The sequence below is a fragment of the Macaca fascicularis genome, chromosome 19, assembly GCF_037993035.2.
Source record: "Macaca fascicularis isolate 582-1 chromosome 19, T2T-MFA8v1.1".
NCBI lineage: Eukaryota > Metazoa > Chordata > Mammalia > Primates > Cercopithecidae > Macaca > Macaca fascicularis.
The window spans coordinates 41,728,620-41,752,092 of NC_088393.1; the positions used below are offsets into that span (position 1 = coordinate 41,728,620).

The window sequence follows — 23,473 nt, forward strand, 5'->3', positions numbered from 1 at the left end:
TTTTGGAGCCTGGGCCCAGTGGCTCACACCTGTCATCACAACACTTTGGGAGGCAGAGGCGGGAGGATCACTTGAACCCAGGAGCCAGGAGTTCAAGATCAGTGTGGGCAATATAGCAAGTGCTCGTCTCAACAAAAAAAGGAAAAAAAAAAGTTAGCTTTTTGGCAAAACTACTTCCTAGTAGATGGTGTGTACTTCCTATTACAGCGTATTAAGGGGCACAAAATGCCAGCAGCGCCTCTGCGGCTCTTGGGCCTGAGTGCACGCGCCTTAAAGCCACGCCTCCGCATCGGATCCTAGTAAGGGGGCGGGGCTATCATGTCAGTGTATGCGTTGCGCGTGCGCGGACACGCGCGCCCGCTCGGCTGCCGTAGTTCGCGTTTTCACCTGGTCGCCAGGCAGCCATGGCGGCCGTTCTGAAGCCGGTGCTGCTGGGACTTCGAGATGCGCCGGTGCACGGCAGCCCCACAGGGCCGGACGCCTGGACTGCTAGCAAGCTGGGCGGCATTCCGGTGAGGGCGGGTGCCGGAGCTGGGGTCGATGGGTGGTGGCGAAGGGTGCGGAGGGAGTGGGCAAGGTCCCGGGGAGAGTTGGAGTCTGAGCGCCTCCTCTGTCCCCTCAGGACGCTCTGCCCACCGTGGCTGCGCCCAGGCCCGTGTGTCAGCGCTGCGGGCAGCCGCTCGCCCTGATCGTGCAGGTGTACTGCCCGCTGGAAGGCTCTCCGTTTCACCGTCTGCTGCACGTGTTCGCGTGCGCCTGCCCCGGCTGCAGCACCGGCGGTGCGCGCAGGTAGGCGGGGAAGTCCCAGAGCTGCTTCTGGGGTGTCCTTTCCAGCGGGCTGGGGCAGGCCGTCGGGCTGGAGTAGGGGTGTAGCCCTCACGGCCCTTTGTCTTCACCCCGAAGCTGGAAGGTGTTCCGCTCCCAGTGCCTGCAGGTTCCAGAGAGAGAGGCGCAGGACGCTCAGGTAAATGTGGTTGGCATGTTATTTTTTTTCTGTCATTTGAGGATGTTATCCAGAGTATAGTTTGGGACAGAGTTTAAAGCCGTGTTCTTTGAAGTACATTGGAGTGTTTTTTGCTTTTCTGCAGAACCATAGAATGCTATTTTCTTGAGGTTTTGTGAGGGTTTTTTTTTCTTCTATTTTACTTTATTTTTATTTTCTAACTCCTAGGTTAAAAGGAGATGGCGGCCCCGCATGGTGACTTACGCCTGTGATCCCACCATTGTTTGAGAGGCTGAGGTGGGAGGATTGCTTGAGCTCAGAAGTTGGAGACCAGGCCGGGCGCAGTGGCTCACGCCTGTAATCCCAGCACTTTGGGAGGCCGAGGCGGGTGGACCATCAGAGGTCAGAAGTTCGAGACCAGCCTGGCCAACATGATGAAACCCCGTCTCTTTTAAAAACAAAAACAAAAAATTAGCCGGGCATCGTGGCAGGCACCTGTAATCCCAGCTACAAGGGAGGTTGAGGCAGGAGAATCGCTTGAACCCGGGAGGTGGAGATTGCAGTGAGCTGAGATCATGCCACTGCAATCCAGCCTGAATAACAGACTCCGTATAAAAAAAAAAGATGTTGGGAGAGCAGTCTGGGCAACATAGCAAAACGTCCTCTCTATAAAAAGTAAAAAAAATTAACCGGGCATGATGGCCGCGCAACTGTAGTGCCAGCTGCTCAGGCGGCTGAGGTGGGAGGATTGCTTGAGTCCAGGAGGTTGAGGCTGCAGTGACCTACACTTGTGCCACTGCACTTCAGCCTGGGTGGCAAAGCCAGACCCTCTCCCCTCCCAAAAAAAAGAGAGCGAGATGGAGACTTCCTCCTGGATGTCTTCAACATTTTTTTTTAACTGTAAATTGATAGTTTATAATAATGTATAAATTTATGAGGTATAAAGTGATGGTTATGATTCATGAATATCATGTGGAATAATTAAATGAAGCCAGTTAATGCATTCATCACCTCAGATACTTAACGTCTTGTGAGAACATTTGAAATTTCCTTTAGCAATTTGGAAATACAAAATATTTTTATTTTTTTTGAGATGGAGTCTTGCTCTGTTGCCCAGGCTGGAGTGCAGTGGTGCCATCTCTGCTCACTGCAAGCTCCATCTCCTGGGTTTCAAGCAATTCTCCTGCCTCAGCCTCCCAAGTAGCTGGGATTATGGGCGCCCGCCACCACGGCCAGCTAATTGGTTTTTTTTTTTTTTTTGAATTTTTAGTAGAGACAGGGTTTCACCATGTAAGTCAGGATGGTCTCCATCTCCTGACCTCGTCATCTACCCGCCTCGGCCTCCCAAAGTGCTGGGATTACAGGCTTGAACTCCCATGCCCAGTCACAATACTGTATTATTAACTACATTCAAGCTGTGCAGTAGAACTTAAAAAAACCCACATTCCTCCTGAATAACTGAGGTTTTGTATTCTTTGACCATCATCTCCTTATTCTTTCCACTCTAGGTTTCTTTCTTTTTTTTTTTTTTTTTGAGACCAAGTTTCACTCTTGTTGCCCAGGCTGGAGTGCAATGGCACAATCTCGGCTCACTGCAACCTCCACCTCTTGGATTCAAGGGATTCTCCTGCCTCAGCCTCCCAAGTAGCTGGGATTACAGGCGCTTACCACCACACCTAGCTAATTTTTGTATTTTTAGTAGAGACGGGGTTTCACCATGTTGGCCAGGCTGGTCTCGAACTCCTGACCTCAGGTGACCCACCTTCGTCGGCCTCCCAAAGTGCTGAGATTACAGGCATGAGCCACCATGCCCCGCTCACTCCAGACTTTTTTTTTTTTTTTTTTTTTTTTTGAGATGGAGTTTTGCTCTTTCGCCAGGCCGGAGTGCAATGGCATGATCTCGGCTCACTGCAGCCTCAGCCTCCCGGGTTCAAGCGATTCTCCTGCCTCAGCCTCCTGAGTATCTGGGACTACAGGCACACACTACCACACCCAGCTAATTTTTGTATTTTTAGTAGAGACGGGGTTTCACCATGTAGCCAGGATGGTCGATCTCTTTACCTCGTGATCGCTTGCCTCGGCCTCCTAAGGGCTGGGATTACAGGCGTGAGCCACCGCACCCGGCCACTCCACATTTCTTTAACCACCATTCTACTCTACTTTGAGGTTAATTGTTTTAGATTCCACATGTAAGTGAATACATGCAGCATTTGTCTTTGTGTCTGGCTTATTTCACTTAGCAAAATGTTCTCCAGTTCTATCCATGTTGTCACAAACGACAGAACTTCCTTTTTTTTTTTTTAAGGGTGAAGAATATTCCATTGTGTATATAGTAGTTTTTTCAAACTTACACTGAAGGTCTTGAGATACAGTTTACTGATTTTCCTGTTTGGGAATATATATGGGGATGTACATATATGTGGTTGTATGTGATAACATATATGTCTTTATAGTAAATATACGTTATGAGGTATATATATGTTTTAACACATTTCATAAGATGAAATCTGAATTTATTGAAAAGGCAGGCAAGTTGGTAGCTGCAGAACAAAATTTAGCCTCCTTTGACTGTAAATGTATCTTTATATATACACAGTTCTTTTTTCTTTTCTTTTCTTTTTTTTTTTTTTTTTTTTTGAGATGGGGTTTCATTCTGGTCACCCAGGCTGGAGTGCAGTAGCATGATCTTTGCCTCTTGGGCTCAAGCCATTCTCCCACCTCAGCCTCCTGAGTAGATGGGATTACAGGCACTTGCCACCATGTCCAGTTAACTTTTTTATTTTTTGTAGAGATGGGGTTTTGTCATGTTGCCCAGGCTGGTCTTGAACTCCTGGACTCAAACAGTCCACCCACCTCAGCCTCCCAAAATGCTAGAATTACAGGCATGAGACACTGGGCCCAGCCTGCACCCAGTTCTTGATGTTTGCTAGGCATAGTACTAGCAGTACTCGAATAAAATGTTGAAGACAGTGCCTATATTTGTCAGTGTTCAAGTGCAGATAATTAGAAAAGTACTGTTTTGTTTGTTTGTTTGTTTTTGTTTTTGAGACCGAGTCTCACTCTGTCTCCCAGGCTGTAGTGCAGTGGCGTGATCTCAGCTCACTGAAAACTCTGCCTCCTGGATTCAGGCTATTCTCCTGCCTCAGCCTCCCGAGTAGCTGGGATTGCAGGCATGTGCAACCACGCCTGGCTTTTAAGCTGAGACAGACTTAGCACAGGAGTCAGGTTTTTAGTAAGTGGATAGGCTGAAGGAGGAGGCTCCAGGAATGCCCTCCAGAATCACACCTGAGAACTGTCCCTGAAGGAGCTGCTATGCCACCTCTCCTGCTGTCAGGAAGCTTAAGTGTGATCTGGTGAACTAGATGCTGTCTTCACCACAGAACTGTTGGCTCTAAAACCTTGTTCTGTGTATGTCTACACTCTGACTGCCTTTTGCTACGTGGTCTGTCTTTCTACTTCACTCTGTCTCAAGTTCATGTCTCTCTCTAGTAGACCTGATTAGCAGACACCTAATCATATCTGAAACCCTAGGTGCTAAGGAGTCTGAAACCCTAGGTGCTAAGGAGTCTGGGAAATGTAGTTCTTTCTTTTCAGTTCTTGCAATACATGAAGCACAACAGAAAGATATTGGAACAGATGGTTGAATAAACCATGTACTATATCTGTCACACTCGCCCCATGAAGGGGTGGCCTGCCCCTCCACACGTGTGGGCGTTTCTCGTTAGGTGCAACGAGAGACTTGAAAAAAGAAATGAGACACAGAGACAAAGTATAGAGAAAGAAAAAGAGGGCCCAGGGGACCAGCGCTCAGCATACAGAGGACCCATGGCAGCACTGGTCTCTGAGTTCCTTTAGTATTTATTGATAATTATCTTTACCATTCTTAAAGATAAGGGAGTGGCAGGACAAATAGATCATTGTAGGGAGAAAATCAGCAGTAAGACATATGAACAAAGATCCCTGTGACATGAATAAGTTTAAAGAAAAATGCTATGCCTTGATATGCATATGCAAACATCTCCACAAACTTTTTAGCAGCATTGCGCCAGCAAGTCCCACTTTTTGCCGTAAGGCGGTTTTCTCCTATCTCAGTAAACAGAGTATGCAATCGGGTTTTACACCGAGATGTTCCATTGCCCAGGGACGGGGAGGAGACACATGCTTTTCTCTTACTTTAGATTAAGAGAATGGTGATGACTTTTAACCAGCAAGCTGCCTTCAGGCACTTGTTTAACAAAGCACATCCTGCACAGTCTAAAATCCTTTAAACCTTGAGTCACCACAGCACATGTCTCTTGCAAGGACAAGGTTGGGGGTAGAGTCACTGATTAACAGCATCTCAAATACAGAACAAAATGGAGTCTCTTATGTCTGCTTCCTTCTATATAGACACAGTAACAAGCTGATCTCTCTTTTCCCCACACCCTGAAAAGGAAAGACAAGTATTTTAAGTTTCCTTCAACATACTTTTGAGTACATAAAGTCTAGAAAGTTTGATTGGAGTGTGCCAGAGGGGAAGGGGCTGGTGTGAAGGCTCCCTCTGGAAGGCACAGGGATGGGTGGCTGGAACCGAAGTAATGGAATAAACCTCCCAAATGTGCTCGGACCTCATTCACTGAATATTTTTCCAGACACAGGAAAACAGCCTTGCAGCTGAGGACTGGTGTGAAGGTGCTGATGACTGGGGAAGTGACACTGAGGAGGCGCCTTCACCACAGCTTACCTTGGATTTTGGGAATGATGCCAGCAGTGCCAAAGACGTAGACTGGACTGCTCGGCTCCAAGACCTCCGCCTGCAGGATGCTGTCCTGGGTGCTGCCCATCCTGTGCCTCCTGGGGAGCAGACCGCCTTGTCTCCTGGGCTGCCGCTATTCCTGCCCTACTACATCTGTGTTGCAGACGAGGATGAATACATAGACTTTGTCAACCTGGATCATGCCCACAGCCTTCTGAGGGACTATCAACAGAGAGAAGGCATTGCCATGGATCAGTTGCTTTCCCAAAGGTGAGGATGTGTGCTCCTGAGGTTGACAGGTGACTGGATTGGGAAGCAGCCACAGGAGTTACCCTTCAGTTTCACCACAGGACCTGGGGAAACTTTCAGGCAGAACTTGTATGTAGGACCTTTTCACTTTACTTCCTTATTAGCCAACTTGAGTTAGCTTGAAAACCCTGCTCTATTTATAACTCCCGTTAAGACAGTGAACAAAGATGAACAAACAGAAGTTAGAGATGGCAAGTATTTATAGAAGATGCGTTCACTGACTCTAACTTTCTTTTATATTTCTAATATGTCTTTATAGCAGAGACAGGCAAGTTAGAAAACTGCCATTTGATCTGGGATAATAAGATTGGGGTGAAAAAATGGAAAAAGGAAAAGAAAAATGCCATTTGTTTATTGACTCTTGGCTGTGGCTCCAGAACTGGCCCAGGACCTCGGAGATGCTTTCAGATCCTGAATTCTGTAAAGTGAGAGTGATAGTGCTATCTCTGTTCTCTGTTTCATCACATGATTTTGAGAGTCAAACGAGAGAGTAGATCTTGAAAGGCTTTATAAACCAAAGCTCTCTAAAGAAGTAAGAATGATCATTTTTGCTTATTGATTGATTGAGAGAGACAGGGTCTCACTCTGTCACCCACGCTGGAGTTAATTGCTGTGATCACAGCTCACGCAGCCTTGAACTCCTGGGCTCAGGCAGTCTACCTTAGCTTCCCAAGTAGCTGGGAGTACGGGTGCACGCTACCATGTCTGACCAATTAAAATTTTTTTTTTTTGGAGTTTCACTGTTGTTGCCCAGGCTAGAGTACAATGGCATGATCTCGGCTCACTGCAACCTCTGCCTCTCGGGTTTAAGTGATTCTCCTACCTCAGCCTCCTGAGTAGCTGGGATTACAGCCATGTGCCACCATGCCCAGCTAATTTTTGTATTTTTAGTAGAGATGGGGTTTCACTATGTTGGTCAGACTGGTCTCAAACTCCTGAACTTAGGTGATCCACCCACCTTAGCCTCCCAAAGTGCTGGGATTACAGGTGTGAGCCATTGCGCCTGGACTAAAAATTTTTTTTAGCCACTGCACCCAGCATTTGTTACTATTAGAATAAAAAAATTACAATAGAATGTTCGGAGAAATGGCCTGGTTCTTTACCAGAACTGTTTCATTTGTAGGCTTTTTCAGAATAATGATGAAGGGGAGTGCATGAAGACATGTTGGTGTTTGAAAATAACACTTAATAGAACTGATGGTTATAAGGACTTTTAATTTTTTATTTATTTATTTATTTATTTATTTATTTATTTATTTATTTATCTATCTATCTATCTATTTATTTTTTGTGAGATGGACTCTCACTCTGTTGCCAGGCTGGAGTGCAGTGGTGCGATCCTGGCTCACTCCAACCTCCACCTCCCGGGTTCCAGCAATTTTCCACCCTCAGCCTCCCAAGTATTTGAGACTACAGGTGCGCGCCACCACACCCAGCTAATTTTTGTATTATTAGTAGAGACAGGGTTTCATCATGTTGGCCAGGATGGTCTCAATCTCTTGATGATGTGATCTGCCTGCCTCGGCCTCCCAAAGTGCTGAGATTACAGGTGTGAGCCACTGCGCCTGGCAAGATTTTTTATTTTTTAATTTCTTAAGTTTTTATGTATTTGCTTATTTTTGGTGGGTTTCTTCTAGAGTATTTGTCTTTTTTTTTTTTTTTTTTAGAGATGGAAACTTGCCTTGTTTCCCAGGCTGAACTGCAGTGGTGTGGTGTGGTCATGGCTTTTTTTTTTTTTTTTTGAGACAGTCTTGCTCTGTTGCCCAGGCTGGAGTGCAGTAGCACGTTCTTGGCTCACTGCAACCTCTGCCTTGCAGGCTTAAGCAATTCTCATGCCTCAGCCTCTCGAGTAGCTGGAACCACAGGCGTGTGCCACTTCACCCAGCTAATTTTTGTATTTTCTTTTTAGTAGAGATGGGCTTTTGCCATATTGCCCAGGCTTTTCTTGAAGTTCTGGCCCCAAGCGATCCACCCACCTCGACCTCCCAACGTGCCGGGGATTACAGGTGTTAGCCACCGCGCCCAGCCTGCTCATGGCTTACTGTAGCCTCAAACTCCTGGCCTCAAGGGATCCTCTGGCCTCAGCTTCCCCCGTAGCTGGGACCACAGGTGTGTGCCACCAAACTCAGCTAATTTAAAAAAAATTTTTTTTTTTTTTTTGAGATGGAGTCTCGCTCTATCGCCCAGGCTGGAGTGCAGTGGTGCGATCTCAGCTCATTGCAAGCTCTGCCTCCTGGGTTCACGCCATTCTCCTGCCTCAGCCTCCTGAGTAGCTCGGACTACAGGCACTCGCCACCATGCCTGGCTAATTTTTTGTAGTTTTGGTAGAGACGGAGTTTCACCGTGTTAGCCAGGATGGTCTTGCTCTCCTGACCTCGTGATCCACCCGCCTCGGCCTCCCAAAATGCTGAGATTACAGGCGTGAGCCACCGCGCCCAGCCAATTTTTATTTTTTATTTTTTGAGACAGAGTCTCACTTTGTCGCCCAGGCTGGAGTACAGTGGCGTGATAACGGCTCACTGCAACCTCCAGCTCCCAGGTTCAAGTGATCCTCCTGCCTCAGCCTCCCAAATAGCTGGGATTACAGGTACCCACCACCATACTCGGCTAATTTTTATATTTTTAGTAGAGATGGGGCTTTACCATGTTGGCCAGGCTGGTCTCAAACTCCTAACCTCAAGTGACCCATTTTCCTTGGCCTCCCAAAGTGCTGGGATCGCAGGCCTGAGCCACTGCACCCAGCCGAAAAAAAAAAAATATATATATATATATATATATATATAGGCCGGGCGCGGTGGCTCAAGCCTGTAATCCCAGCACTTTGGGAGGCCGAGACGGGTGGATCACGAGGTCAGGCGATCGAGACCATCCTGGCTAACACGGTGAAACCCCGTCTCTACTAAGAAATATAAAAAACTAGCCGGACGAGGTGGCGGGCGCCTGTAGTCCCAGCTACTCGGGAGGCTGAGGCAGGAGAATGGCGTGGACCCGGGAGGCGGAGCTTGCAGTGAGCTGAGATCCGGCCACTGCACTCCAGCCTGGGCTACAGAGCGAGACTCCGTCTCAAAAAAAAAAAAAAAAAAAAAAAATATATATATATATATATATATATATATATATATATGGCCAGGGTGGTCTCGATCTTTTGACCTTGTGATCCACCCTCCTTGGCCTTCCAAAGTGTTGAGATTACAGGTGTGAGCCACTGTGCCCTGCGATTTTTTAAATTGTAAGTAATTACCCAAGAGTTGAAAATAGCTTGGGAGGCCGGGCGCGGTGGCTCAAGTGCTGGGATTACAGGCTTGAGCCACCACACCCAGCCAATTTTTTGTGTTTTTTAGTAGAGATGGGGTTCCACCATGTTGGCCAGGATGGTCTCGATCTCCTGACCTTGTGATCTGCCTGCCTTGGCCTCCCAAAGTGCTGGGATTACAGGTGTTAGCCACCGCACCTGGCCTGATAAATTTTTTTAAAAGAAAATTATCTTGTTTCCTCTTGCAAATGCTGTAATTTTCTGGATATAGACATTCACAAGTGTTTTCTGCTTCTGTTTTTAGTCTTTCTAATGATGGTGATGAAAAATATGAGAAAACCGTAATTAAAAGTGGAGATCAGACGTTTTACAAATTCATGAAGCGAATTGCTGCTTGTCAGGAGCAGATTTTGAGGTAAAAAAAGGCACAGTTCATTTTATTGTTTTCCTTGATTATAAAGGTAATACATGTTAGTTTGGAAAACACAGGAAAATATGAGAAAAGCAAAACCTACAGTATTCCCCAAATCAAGAGAGAACCTAATACCTGCTTTATAGGACCATATACCTACGTTATAGGATGTGTAGGAGGATTCAGTTGTGTAGAAGGATTCAGTAAGGTAAAGCGCACTCATTTGTCTAACAAATACTTAGGGAGTCTATTCTGCATGCCAGGTGCTGCTATTTGTAGGTGCTGCAGATATAGCAGGAAATGGCATAGCAGGAAATGGCACAGACGAAGTCCATGTTCTCATAGCCTTTATTATTATTATTAATTTAATTTTTTTTTCTTTGAGAGGGAGTCACGCTCTGTCGCCCACGCTGGAGTGTAGTGGCGTGATCTTGGCTCACTGCAACCTCCACCTCTCGGGTTTAAGCAATTCTCCTGCCTCAGCCTCCTGAGTAGCTGGGATTACAGGTGCCCGCCACCATGCCCGGCTAATTTTTTTTTTTTTTTTTGTATTTTAGTAGAGACGGGGTTTCACCATGTTGGCCAGACTGGTCTCGAACTGCTGGCCTCATGTATTCTGCCCGCCTTGGCCTCCCAAAGTTCTGAGATACAAGTGTGAGCCACCACGCCTGGCTTTAATTTTTTTGTTGTTGTTTTTTGACAGGGTCTTGCTCTGTTACTCAGGCTTGAGTGCAGTGGTGTGATCAATTATAGCTCAGTGCACCCTCCCGGGCTCAAGTGACCTTCCCACCTCAGCCTCCCAAGTAGCTGGGACTACAGGCACATGCTACCACGCCCAGCTAATTTTTGTATATTTTTTTAGAAATGGTATTTCACCATGTTGGCCAGGCTGGTTCCAAACTTCTGAGCTCAAGCCAGCCATCTGCTTTGGCCTCTCAGAGTTTGTTCTAGGATTACAGGCATGAGCCCCTGTGCCTGGACTATTATTATTATTAATTTTTTTTTTTTTTTTTTAGAGAGAGGGTCTCAGTCTGTTGCCCACCCTGGAGTGCAGTGGCGTGATCATTGCTTACTGTAACCGTTACCTCTTGGGCTCAAGCGATCCTCCTAAGTATCTAGAACTACAGGTGTGTGCCACCATGTGTGGCTAATTTTTAAAAAAATGTATTTTGTAGAGATGGGATCTGATCATGTTGCTCAGTGTGCTCTCAAACTCCTGGCCTCAAGTGATCCTCCTGCCACGGCCTTCCAAAGTGCTGGGATTACCGGCGTCAGCCACAACCCCTGGCTCATATATTTATTTTTATTTTTTAATTTTTTTTTTATTTTTCTGGGACGGAGTCTCGCTCTGCCACCTAGGCTGGAGTGCAGTGGCGTGATCCTGGCTCACTGCAACCTCTGCCTCCTGGGTTTAAAAGAGTCTCCTGCATCAGCCTCCTGAGTATAGGATTACAGCCACCACACCCGACTACTTTTTGTATTTTTAGTAGAGACGGAGTTTCACCATGTTGGTCAGGCTGCTATTGAACTCCTGACTTCAAATGATCTGCCCGCCTCAGCCTTCCAAAGTGCTGGGATTACAGGTTTGAGCCACTGCGTCCTGCCCCTGGTCCATATATTTTATTTTCTAGAATGGGAGATTAAAAACAAACCTGTATGGGCCGGGTGTGGTGGCTTACGCCTGTAATCCCAGCACCTTGGGAGGCCGAGGAGGGTGGATCATGCGGTCAGGAGATCGAGACCATCCTGGCTAACATGCTGAAACCCTGGCTAACATGCTGAAACCCCGTCTCTACTAAAAATACAAAAAAAAACTAGCCGGGCGAGGCGAGCTGGGCGCCTGTAGTCCCAGCTACTCAGGAGGCTGAGGCAGGAGAATGGCGTGAACCCAGGAGGCGGAGCTTGCAGTGAGCTGAGATTGCGCCACTGCACTCCAGCCTGGGCAACAGAGGGGAGACTCCGTCTCAAAAAAAAAAAAACCTGTGTAATTTCCATAAGTGATAAATGAGGAAAAAATAGAGCTATTTTAGGTAGGCTATCAGGAAGGCCTCAGAGGAAATGACATACCCAGCAGGTATAGTTTATAAAAATAGCAGGTATAGTTTATAAAAATAGTAAAAACAGGTCCAGACAAAGTGGGCAGAATTAGCTCAAATGGCCTTTTTCTCCGATACGTACGACAGTGAATCTAAAAGCTAAAAATTAGCCCAAATAAAACAGTAAATATTAAAAAAGAAGTTCCGTTTTATCAGCATTGAAAAAAGGAAAAGGGCTTAGTACTATAAAACTCAAAGTGATAACCCAGGATATAATATCAGTAAATGTCTAATAGAGTTCTTGAGTGTTTCACATATATTTATTCACTTATGTAACTAATTTAGTCTTTGCAGAGAAAGGTACAGAAATTTCTGGCATGGTTAAGTGCAAGTTCTAATCCCACAGGCCTTTTCTCTCACCTGCCTAAAATATACTGATGAGTCCACAAATAATTTTCTTTTTTTGGAAACGGAGTCTGTCTCTGTCCCCCAGGCTGGAGTGCAGTGGTATGATCTCAGCTCACTGCAACCTCCATCTTCTGGGTTCAAGCAGTTCTGCTGTCTCAGCCTCTTGAATAGCTGGGACGACAGGCATGTGCCACCATGCCTGGCTAATTTTTGTATTTTTAGTAGAGATGAGAGTTCACCGTGTTGGCCAGTATGGTCTCGAACTCCTGACCTCTGGTGATCCACCCACCTCAGCCTCCCAAAGTGCTGGGATGACAGGCATGAGCCATCGCACCTGACCTAAGAATTTTCAGTTAATAATGTCTGGAAGGAAGCACACAGGAGGAGAGTTTGCATGTCCTAATGTGGAGGATGGTGGACCTCCTCCACCATGTTGGCTGAAGAACTGGGTGTGGTGGGGAGGTGGTGTAGGAATTGGGGATTGCCTCTCAGAAGCAACATTCCTTTGTTCCATGATGAGTCAGAGCAATGATTGGAAAGTTAAGGGCAATTTCGCCTCCACTGGAGTGGGATCTTTCTCAACATACAGTATTTTACACTGTCTCAGAGGAAAAAACAAAGCCCAGGTATTCTAATAAAGATTGCATCTAGTCCCAGAAGAACTATCTCCTCGCCCCAGTTCCCTCTTTTACTACCTACAGAAATGCAGAGGAAATGGGCAGTACTCCTCGAGAGGGGAAAACAGGCCTCATATGAGATGGACAGGAAATCAATGAGAACCTCTGCAGACATTTCAGAGCAAATAGATGGTCTAAACTGAGTTGCACCTTTTAGGCGTGAGCTAGATGAAAAATAGCATGCCACCCAGGTAATCATACTGTGGCAAGAATAGTTAAGGAAATGAAGAGCACATACAAAAAGCTCAAGAACCAAGTCTGCTAGAAAATATCCAGCTGGGCTCGGTGGCTCACACTGGTAATCCCAACACTTTGGGAGGCCAAGGCGGGTGGATCATGAGGTCAGTAGATCGAGACCATTCTAGCCAACCTGGTGAAACCCTGTCTCTACTAAAAATACAAAAAGTAGCTGGGCATGGTGGTGGGCGCCTATAGTCCCAGTTACTCAGGAGGCTAAGGCAGGAGAATCGCTTGAACCTGGGAGGCAGAGGTTGCAGTGAGCTGAGATCGTGCCACTGCACTCCAGCCTGGGTGACAGAGTGAGACTCTGTCTCAAAAAATAAAATAAAATACAATCCAAGGAGCACATCAGTCCCAGCAGATGCTTCAAAATGTATAAGAACTTCATAAGACAATAGATTCCATAAAACAAGAGCTCAAAGGTGAGAAAATAAAGTAACTATGTATGAATCGGAAATTGAATTGCTAAAGAAACCAAGCCCCATGACATTACGTATCTAATACATATAGAATATAAGGAACATAGGCCGGGCGTGGTGGCTCACACCTGTAATCCCAGCACTTTGGGAGTCCAAGGCAGGCGGATCACAAGGTCAGGAATTCCAGACCAGCCTGGCCGATATGGTGAAACTCCATCTCTACTAAAAATAGAAAAACTAGCTGGGGTTGGTGGCGGGCGCCTGTAGTCCCAGCTACTCAGGAGGCGGAGGCAGGAGAATTGCTTGAACCCAGGAGGAGGAGTTTGCAGCGGACCGAGACTGCGCCACTGCACTCCAGCCTGGGTAACAGAGTGAGGCTCTGTCTTAAAAAAAAAAAAAATTAGGGAACATAATAGACTTGGCTAAAAATCAAAGTACTGGTATAAAGACTTGAGCAAGGGTTCATAATTGTATTTACTATGAGGAGAATTGGTCTCCAAAATAGAGAACCTAATGGATGGATCAGAAACAATATTCAAAGATAAAATTGGGAATTTTTCCTTAATGAAATAAGAACTAAATATGCAAATACTGAAATACGGGGAGTATAGGAATGGTTGGCATTGAGAAACCTAGCCTGGTGGTGGTTTTAAAAATATTGTCAATCTTTTAAATTGTAGCCATTCTAGTAGGTGGTGGTGGTATTTCCTTGTGGTTTGAATTTGCATTTTCCTAATAACAAATGATGTTGAGCATCTTCCCATGTGCTCATTTGGCATCTATGTATCTTCTATAGTGAAGTGTGTCTGTTTACATTTATTTTTCAGCAGCTTTATTGAGGTACAATTGACATACAACAGACTGCCTATATTTTTACAGTGTGCACTTAGATAAGTTGACATCTGTATACAACCCTGAAATCACAACAGTCAAGACAGTAAACATATTCCTCCCTGCCAGAAGTTTCCTCATACTCCTTCGCAAGTTCTTGCCAACCCTGTGCCATGCTGCTCCCCCAATCCCCAGGCAACCACTGATCATCTTTCTGTCGCACCTTAGTGCATTTCCTGTGAAAGTGTATAAGGTCACACGGAATATACTTTTTTTTTGGTCTGGTTTTATTCACTTAGCATACTTCAAGATTCATTCTTATTGCATGTATCAATAGTTCATTCCTTTTGACCACTGTGTCATATTCCATTGTATGGATGTGCCACTATACATTTAGCAGTTGATGGATATTTGGGTTATTTCCAGTGTTTGGCTATTATAAATAAAGCTGCTATGAACATTTGTTTACATCTCTTTGTAAGACATGTTTTGATTTTGTGGGGGTAGATACCTAGGAATAGAATGGTTGTGTTATGTGGTATATGCATGTTTAACTTGTTAAGAAACAGGCCAAACCATTTTCCAAAGTGGTTATGCCATTTCTGTTCCCACTAGCTGTTTTTTTAAGAATTCTACTCCCTGTATATCTTTGCTAATGCTTGGGATGTTCAGTTTTTAATTTTAGCCATTTAAGAAGGTGTGTAGTGGCATTTTATTGTGGCTTCAATTTGCATTTCCTCAAATGTCAAATGATGTTGAGTATCATTTCAAGTGCTTGTTTTCCATCTCTGTATATCATCTTGGATAAAGCGTCATTCAAATCTCTTGCCATATTGTTTGTGTTTGTGTTACTGAGTTGTAGGAATTCTTCATATGGTCAAGAGTACAAGTCCTTTTTCAGTTTAATTTTTTTAGCATTCAAACAGATTCTGACAGATGGCTTTAAATTTTGATGAAGTTCAACTTAACAGTTATGATTTTTTTTAACACGGAATATGCAGTCTCTTTAATCATTGGTATTGTTGGATTATTTATTTATTTATTTATTTATTTATTTATTTATTTATTTATTTTGAGACAGAGTCTTGTTCTGTTGCCCAGGCTGGAGTACAGTGGCACAATCTTGGCTCACTGCAACCTCTGCCTCCCAGGTTCAGCAATTCTCCTGCCTCAGCCTCCTGAGTAGCTGGGATTACTGGTACACACCACCATGCCTGGCTAATTTTTTTGTATTTTTAGTAGAGACAGGTTTTGCTGTGTTGGCCAGGCTGGTCTCAAACTTTTGACCTCAGGTGACCCGCCTGCCTCACAAAATGCTGGGATCACAGGCATGAGCCACTGTACCCTGCCATGTTGGGTTAATTTTATTCTGTTATTGTTTCTTCCTCCATTTCTTTTTTCTTTCCTTTTTGTTTTAAAGAGATGGGCGTCTCACTATGTTGCCTAGGCTGGTCTTGAACTCCTGGACTCAAGCAATTCCCTCACCTCAGCCTCCCAAAGTGCTAGGGTTATAGGCATTTGTCACCACACCTGGCTTTGCATTTGGTGGGGAGATTTTTGATTTTGTTTCTGTATTCCTTTTATTGAACCTGCTTGTCGGTGACTTGAGTATTTTTAGTTTGCTATTTTGTTCCCTTTTTTGTCTTTTTTTAAACTCTTTATGTTGCTTTTTTGTTTGTTTTTTTGTTTTGTTTATTTAGAGATTGGGTCTTGTTCTGTTGCGTAGACTGGAGTGCAGTGGTGCAGTCATGGCTCACTGCAGCCTCAGACTCCTGAGCTCAAGTGATCCTCCTGCCACACCGTCTAAAGCAGCTGGGACCACAGGCGTGTACCACTATGTCTGGCTAATTTTTGTATAATTATTATTATTATTATTATTTGAGAAGGAGTCTCGCTGTGTCATCCAGGCTAGATTGCAGTGAAGCAATCTCAGCTCACTGCAACCTCTGCCTTCCAGGTGTAAGTGATTCTGCAGCCTCAGCCTCAGCCTCCCCTGCAGCTGAGATTACAGGCACCTGCCACTGTGCCCGGCTAATTTTTGTAGTTTTAGTAGAGATGGGGTTTCACCATGTTGGCCAGGCTGATCTCGAACTCTTGTCCTCAGGTGATTCACCCGCCTCAGCCTCCCAAAGTGCTGGAATTACAGGTGTGAGCCACTGCACCTGGTCTACCTTTTCCACTAGGGTTTTTTTTGTTTTTTTTTTTTTTTACGTATTTATTATTGATTTTTTTTTTTTTTTTTTTTTTTTTTTTTGAGACAGAGTCTCGCTTAGTCGCCCAGGCTGGAGTGCAGTGGCGCGATCTCGGCTCACTGCAAGCTCCGCCTCCCGGGTTCACGCCATTCTCCTGCCTCAGCCTCCCGAGTAGCTGGGACTACAGGCGCCCGCCGCCTCGCCCAGCTAATTTTTTGCATTTTTAGTAGAGATGGGGTTTCACAGTGTTAGCCAGGATGGTCTTGATATCCTGACCTTGTGATCCGCCCGCCTCGGCCTCCCAAAGTGCTGGGATTACAGGCGTGAGCCACCGCGCCCGGCCTATTATTGGTATTTTAAAGTTTTTGTCTGATAAATTTATCATCTTGTCCATGGGTCTCCTTGCATTGACTTTCTTTATGGGTTAAATTTTCCTGCTTCTTTGCATGTTTAGTAACTTTTAAAATGATTACCAGAAATTATATATCGAAGACCAGTAGTATTGAAGTGAGCTGGATATGGTGGCTCACATTTGTAATCATAGCACTTTGGAAGGCTGAGGTGGGAGGATCACTTGAGGCCAGGAGTTTGAGACCAGCCTGGGCAGTAGAGCAAGACCCTGTCTCTACAAAATTTTTTTTAAAAACTAGCTGGGTATGGTGATGTGCATCTGTTCCCAGCTACTCAGGAAGCTGAGGTCAGAGGATTGCTTGAGCCCAGAGGGTCAAGGCTGCAGTGAGCTGTGATTGTGCCACTGCACTCCAGCCTGGGCAACGGAAAAGGCTCTATCTAAAAAAAACAAAACAAAACAAAACCCAAAAACAGAAGTGAATGTTTACTCCCTCTAAGGCAGTGGTCCCTGACCTTTTTGGCACCAGGGACTGGTTTGTGAAAGGCAGTTTTTTCACAGACTGAGGTGGGGGGCGTGGGGCATGGTTTTGGGTTGAAACTGTTCACCTCAGATCATAAGGCATTAGATTCTCATAAGGAGCACACAACCTAGATCCCTCGCATGTGCAGTTCACAATAGGGTTTGCGCTGCTATGAGAATCTCATAGGGACAAGAGGTGGAGATCAGGTGGTAATGCTCGCTTGCCTGTTGCTCACCTCCTGCTGCATGGCCCTATTCCTAATAGACTACCGACCAGTACTGGTCCATGACCTGGGGGTCCATGGCCTGGGGGTTGGGGACTTATGCTCTAAGGCATGCCCCTTCCTCTGTAAGGTCAGTAGTGTGGAGGGCTGATTCCATTTAATCTGCAGTGGAGCTGGGTCTGAACTTCGTCACAGCTTTACCTAGATTCAATTGAACGTTGACTTAATGCCTTTGAGACTTTGAATCGAACACTGACAAGATTTCCAGATATCTTGCTATGCTTTACAGCCATGGTGCTAGGTTTTTGGGCCTTTGGAGGATTTCTGCAAGAAACAAAGAAAGGTTGCAAAGCACGGCCTTAGATGCTAGAATGTGACTTGTGTGGCTCTAATTCGGGGTTCTTTGTTTCCTTGTCCTAGGTATTCCTGGAGTGGAGAGCCACTCTTTCTGACCTGCCCTACATCAGAAGTCACCGAGCTTCCAGCCTGCAGCCAATGTGGAGGCCGAAGGATATTTGAGTTTCAGCTTATGCCAGCACTGGTCAGCATGCTCAAGAGTGCTAATTTAGGTGAGAAGCCTAAATTAATTTGAGTTTGTGGATTTCTGGCATTATTTTTAAATAAATGAAAAACCTTTTGTTTACTTATAAAATATCATAAGCAAATTATAGAAAATTTGGGAATTAAAAAATTATTTTAAGAAATTTAGGCCAGGTGTGGTGGCTCATGCCTGTAATCCCAGCACTTTGGGAGGCCCAGGTGGGCGGATCACGAGGTCAGGAGATCGGGGCCTTCTTGGCCAGTGTGGTGAAACCCTGTCTCTACTATAATATAAAAAATTAGCTGGGCATGGTGGCATGTGCCTGTAGTCCCAACTGCTTGGGAGGTTGAGGTGGGGAATCACTTGAACCCAGGAGGTGGAGGTTGCAGTGAGCCAAGATCGCGCCAATGCACTCCAGCCTGGTGACAGAGCAAGACTCTGTCTCAAAAAACAGAAAAAGAAATTTGTAATCCAGCCAGTCTTTTTTTTATATATATATATTTATTGATTTATTTATTTTTTGAGATGGAGTCTCTCTCCTGTTGCCTGGGCTGGAGGGCAGTGGTACGTTCTTGGCTCACTGCAGCCTCTACTTCCCGGGGTCTAGCAATTCCCCTCCCTCAGCCTCCCCAGTAGCTGGGATTACCATGCCCGTCTAGTTTTTGTATTTTTAGTAGTGATGGGGTTTCACTGTGTTGGCCAGGCTGGAATTTGCATTTTTTGTAGAGACAAGGTTTCGCCATGTTGCCCAGGCTGGTCTCGAACTCCTAGACTCAAGCGATCCTCCTGCCTTGGCCTCCTAAAGTGATTACAAGCATGAACCATGCTTGGCCAGAAATTACAACTATTATCAATGTTAATAACCATTATTCCAATAATCATTTTTGACTTAAAGACAAACAGCAAGTTAGATGAATGTATGGATGGCTAGATGAAAATAATTTTCCTAAAATAGGGAAATTCACTAACATGGTAATTAAAAGTCTTAGAATAAATTTTTGTACAAATTAACAGAAGGAATGTTAAGTATAAGTGAAGCAGTTACTGGAATTTTTTTGAGACGGAGTCTTGCTCTGTTGCCCAGGCTGGAGTGCAGTGGCACGATCTCCACTCACCGCAAGCTCCGCCCACTGGGTTCACGCCATTCTCCTGCCTTAGCCTCCCTAGGAGCTGGGACTACAGGTGCCCACCACCACGCCCAGCTAATTTTTTTTTTTTTTTTTTTTTAGTAGAGACAGGGTTTCACCGTATTAGCTAGGATGGTCTCGATCTCCTGATCTCGTGATTTGCCCGTCTTGGCCTCCCAAAGTGCTGGGATTACAGGCGTGAGCCACCGCGCCTGGCCTGGACTTTTGGTAATAGGTTCTTTACCCAAGAGGCCCAAGTTTCTGAAAGGTGCTTCTGTTGTTAACAGAAAATTACATTCTTCCTATGTTTCAGTTTTAGATAGTATGCATCTGGCACCTTACCATAGTAGATAAGGAAATTCATACCCTATTCCTACCTTGAAATATTTCAGTATCTTTTTTTTTTTTTTTTTTTTTTTTGAGATGGAGTTTCGCCCAGGTTGGAGTGCAGTGGCGCAATCTCAGCTCACTGCAACCTCTGCCTCCCAGGTTCAAGTGATTCTCCTGCCTCAGCCTCATGAAGAGCTGGGATTAAAGGTGCCCACCACCACACCCAGCTAATTTTTTGTACTTTTAGTAGAAACAGGTTTCACTGTTGTTGACCAGGCTGGTCTCAAACTCCTGACCTGCCTCGGCATCCCAAAGTGCTTGGATTATAGGCATGAACCACACCACGCCCGGACCCAGTATCTTTTTTTTTCTTTTTGAGACGGAGCCTCAATCTGCAGCCAGGCTGGAGTGCAGTGGCACTGTCTCGACTCACTGCAACCTCTGCCTCCCAGGTTCAAGCGATTCTCCTGCCTCAGCCTCCCGAGTAGCTGGGATTATAGGCGCCTACCACCACACCCTGCTAATTTTTTTTTTTTTTTTTTTTTTGAGACGGAGTCTCGCTCTGTCGCCCAGGCTGGAGTGCAGTGGCGCAATCTCGGCTCACTGCAAGCTCCGCCTCCCGGGTTCACGCCATTCTCCTGCCTCAGCCTCCCGAGTAGCTGGGACTACAGGCGCCCGCCCCTGCGCCCGGCTAATTTTTTCTATTTTTAGTAGAGACGGGGTTTCACCATGGTCTCGATCTCCTGACCTTGTGATCCGCCCACCTCGGCCTCCCAAAGTGCTGGGATTACAGGCGTGAGCCACCACGCCCGGCCCTTAATTTTGTATTTTTAATAGAGATGGGGTTTCTCCATCTTGGCTGGTCTCGAACTCCTGACCTCAAGTGATCTGTCCACCTTGACCTCCCAAAGTGCTGGGATTACAGGCATGAGCCACCGCGCCCAGCCAGTATCATAATTATCACAGCTGTTTGGATAGCCTTAATTCTATGTGTAAATGGATTCAGTGTTCATCACCACTCTTACAATGAGCTTTTTTATTCCTGTTTTATTTTGATCCTTTTTTCATTAGCTGGATTTTCTCAAGTAATAGCTTTTAGGAGGGCTCAGAAGTGCCTTGCTTCAGATTGTGCACGGTAATGTGGCTTCATATTTGAGGGGCAACCCATGTATAAAATTTTTAAATCCCACTTTCTCTTTTCAGAACCTTGTAGACCCCTGTGTTGTCTTCTGACAGTGAAAGCCCTGCCAGCCATTGCCCTGGTGCCTCCTGTCATCTGGTGGTTCAGTCTCACTGGGAAATATATTTTTCTGGAAGGGCTTATGGGCATTCTGATCTCTGAGATTTTTCACTTATATAGAAATGTCTTTTGCATGGAATGTAGCTTTGTAGAGGTATGAGGGTGGTCTGATTTTTCCCCCCTTTGTAACTAACATTTTTGCCACAATACTGTTAGCAGTGGCAAATCTGTAGGGGTTTGTAGCAACCTCAGTTCTTGCCTCCTTAGAAGAAAGAATTTGACTGAGGCACATAAGACAGAGGAGAGACCAAAGCAAATTTTAGAGCAGGAGTGAAAACTTATTAAAAAGTTTTAGTGCAGGAACGAAAGGAAGTAAATACAGTTGGAAGAGGGGGCCAACGAGGCAACCTGAGAGATTGAAGTGTCCATTTTTGACCTTTGACTTGGGATTTTGTACTTCCCGGGTCTTGTGTTACTTCTCTTGTTTCTTCCCTTGGGATGGGCATAGTGGCCCGCCAGCACTTGGGAGAGGCCGCATGCGCAGTGTGTTTACTGGAGTTGTAGACATGCTCACTTGAGGCGATTTTCCCTTACCAGTCACATTCTCCTAGAAGAAGGTCATATACCAGTTAATAAACTCTGCCGTTTTTTCATTTTTTTTTTCTTTCGTTTTTTGAGACAGACTCTTGCTCCATTGCCCAGTGGCACCATCTCTCCTCTCTGCAACCTCCACCTCCCAGGTTCAAGCAATTCTCCTGCCTCAGCCTCCCAATGTGCTGGGATTATAGGCCTGAGCCAATATGCTGTGCCCAGCCAATGCATACATTTTTAAACAACGTATTTCTCCTTTGCTGCTGCAAATCATTGCCTACGTCATCCTTTTGACTCCTGCTTTTCTGTTCTAATATCATCGGGAGTTCTTATTGCTTATGTTTTCTTGGTATGCTTTTTTTTATGGCTTTATTCATTGATAATTTTCTATAAACTCTTAGGGTTTTTTTTTTCTTTCTTTTTTTTTTTCCTGAATCCTTATCCTTTTTTGGCAGTAGTGTGTTCTATGATATATATATTTCTCTTTTTTTTTTTTTTTTTTTTGGAGACCGAATCTAGCTCTGTCGCCCAGGCTGGAGTGCAGTGGCTGGATCTCAGCTCACTGCAAGCTCCGCCTCCCGGGTTCACGCCATTCTTCTGCCTCAGCCTCCCGAGTAGCTGGGACTATAGGCGCCCGCCACCTCGCCTGGCTAGTTTTTTGTATTTTTTTAGTAGAGGCGGGGTTTCACCTTGTTAGCCAGGATGGTCTTGATCTCCTGACCTCGTGATCCGCCCGTCTCAGCCTCCCAAAGTGCTGGGATTACAGGCGTGAGCCACCGCGCCCGGCCATATATTTCTCTTTTATTTTTATTTTATTTTATTTATTAATTTTTTAAAGACAGGGTCTCCCTCTGTCACCCAGGCCAGAGTATGGTGGTACGATCATAGCTCATTGCAGCCTTTATCTCCTGGGCTCAAGTGATCCTCCTGCCTTAGTCTCCTAAGTAGCTGGGACTACAGGTGTGCACCATTACACCCAGTGAATTTTTTTTTTTTTTAGTAAAGTCTCACTATGTCAACCAGGCTATATGAGATATATATATATATATATATATATATATATATATATATATATATTTTTTTTTTTTTTTTTTTTCTTATAACTTTTTTTTTTTTTTTTTTTTTTTTTTTTGTAGAGACAGGTGTCTCACTATGTTGCCTAGGCTGGGCTCCAGCTGTCCTTCCCCGTCGGCCTCCCAAAATGCAGGGAACTCAGGTGTGAGCCACCACACCTAGCCAAAGGCTCTGATACATTTTAATATAGATTTTCAACATCAGATATCTAGACAGTTGTGATGAACACTTGTTGAAATTTTTGTTTATTTTTAAAGTACATTTTCCTTCCACTTTAAATTAATTCTGCTTTTTATCAATATTCACTTATTATAGGATAGACTGTGATTCTGTTATAGCTGAAAGCAGTAAGCACTGTTTTTGCTTTACCTAATTATTTTTTCAGCTTGTAAGGTAAAATCACTCCTTTTAGTAACATCAGTCTCATAACTCTTTTTGCTGGAAGCCTGAATACATTGTATTTTTCAGGTCTTTCTGTGGAATTTGGAACAATTCTAGTTTACACATGTGAGAAGAGTTGCTGGCCCCCAAATCATCAGATCCCCATGGAAGAATTTTGTATTATACAAGAAGACCCAGATGAATTATTGTTTAAGAGCACTTCCTTTTATTAATATAAATTAAAACAATTTTTATGTTCAAGTATGTGTGTATGTACCTTATTTTAACTTGCAAGTTATTAACCTCTGTTTTTCTGAGTTGCTTTTTGCCTTTGGGTGCTGGTGCCTGGGCTGGGGCTGGGCCAGGACCTCCTGACTGTGGGTTGGTCTGCCCTTCCAGGGTCCAGGGCCAGCTGTCACAGTGGCAGCTAGGAAGGTAGCTCCTCTCTAGTCCAGAGGGCTGGTGTTGCCGGCACAGCCATCCTGGTGGGCATTCTAGTGGGGAGGGAGAGCAGCAAAAGAGCCAAGAGCAGTGGTCTGCCTCTTGTTTACACCTCTGACACCTGCACTCCAGTGCGCCCTATGCTATTTTTGGCACCTGATCAAGCCACTGAACCTGCTCTAGCTGCTGGAGGTTCTT

The 23,473-nt window shown here is 45.1% G+C and overlaps 1 protein-coding gene across 3 annotated transcripts; it reads left to right on the forward strand.

Moving 5' to 3' along the window:
• The first annotated feature begins 372 nt into the window (after nucleotides 1–372).
• On the forward strand, nucleotides 373–23,095 carry PDCD2L (programmed cell death 2 like). Of its 3 annotated transcripts, XM_005588785.4 has the most exons (7): nucleotides 373–512; nucleotides 623–789; nucleotides 904–964; nucleotides 5,575–5,948; nucleotides 9,545–9,655; nucleotides 17,971–18,119; nucleotides 22,922–23,095. In XM_005588785.4, exons 1-7 carry the CDS (start codon nucleotides 405–407, stop codon nucleotides 23,065–23,067), a joined length of 1,116 nt encoding a protein of 371 aa, XP_005588842.2. In that variant the 5' UTR covers nucleotides 373–404; the 3' UTR covers nucleotides 23,068–23,095. The 3 variants fall into 3 exon arrangements, with proteins under 3 accessions (XP_005588842.2, XP_005588843.2, XP_073879209.1); XM_005588786.4 differs by lacking the exon at nucleotides 9,545–9,655; XM_074023108.1 differs by lacking the exons at nucleotides 623–789; nucleotides 904–964.
• Nucleotides 23,096–23,473: the final 378 nt, after the last annotated feature.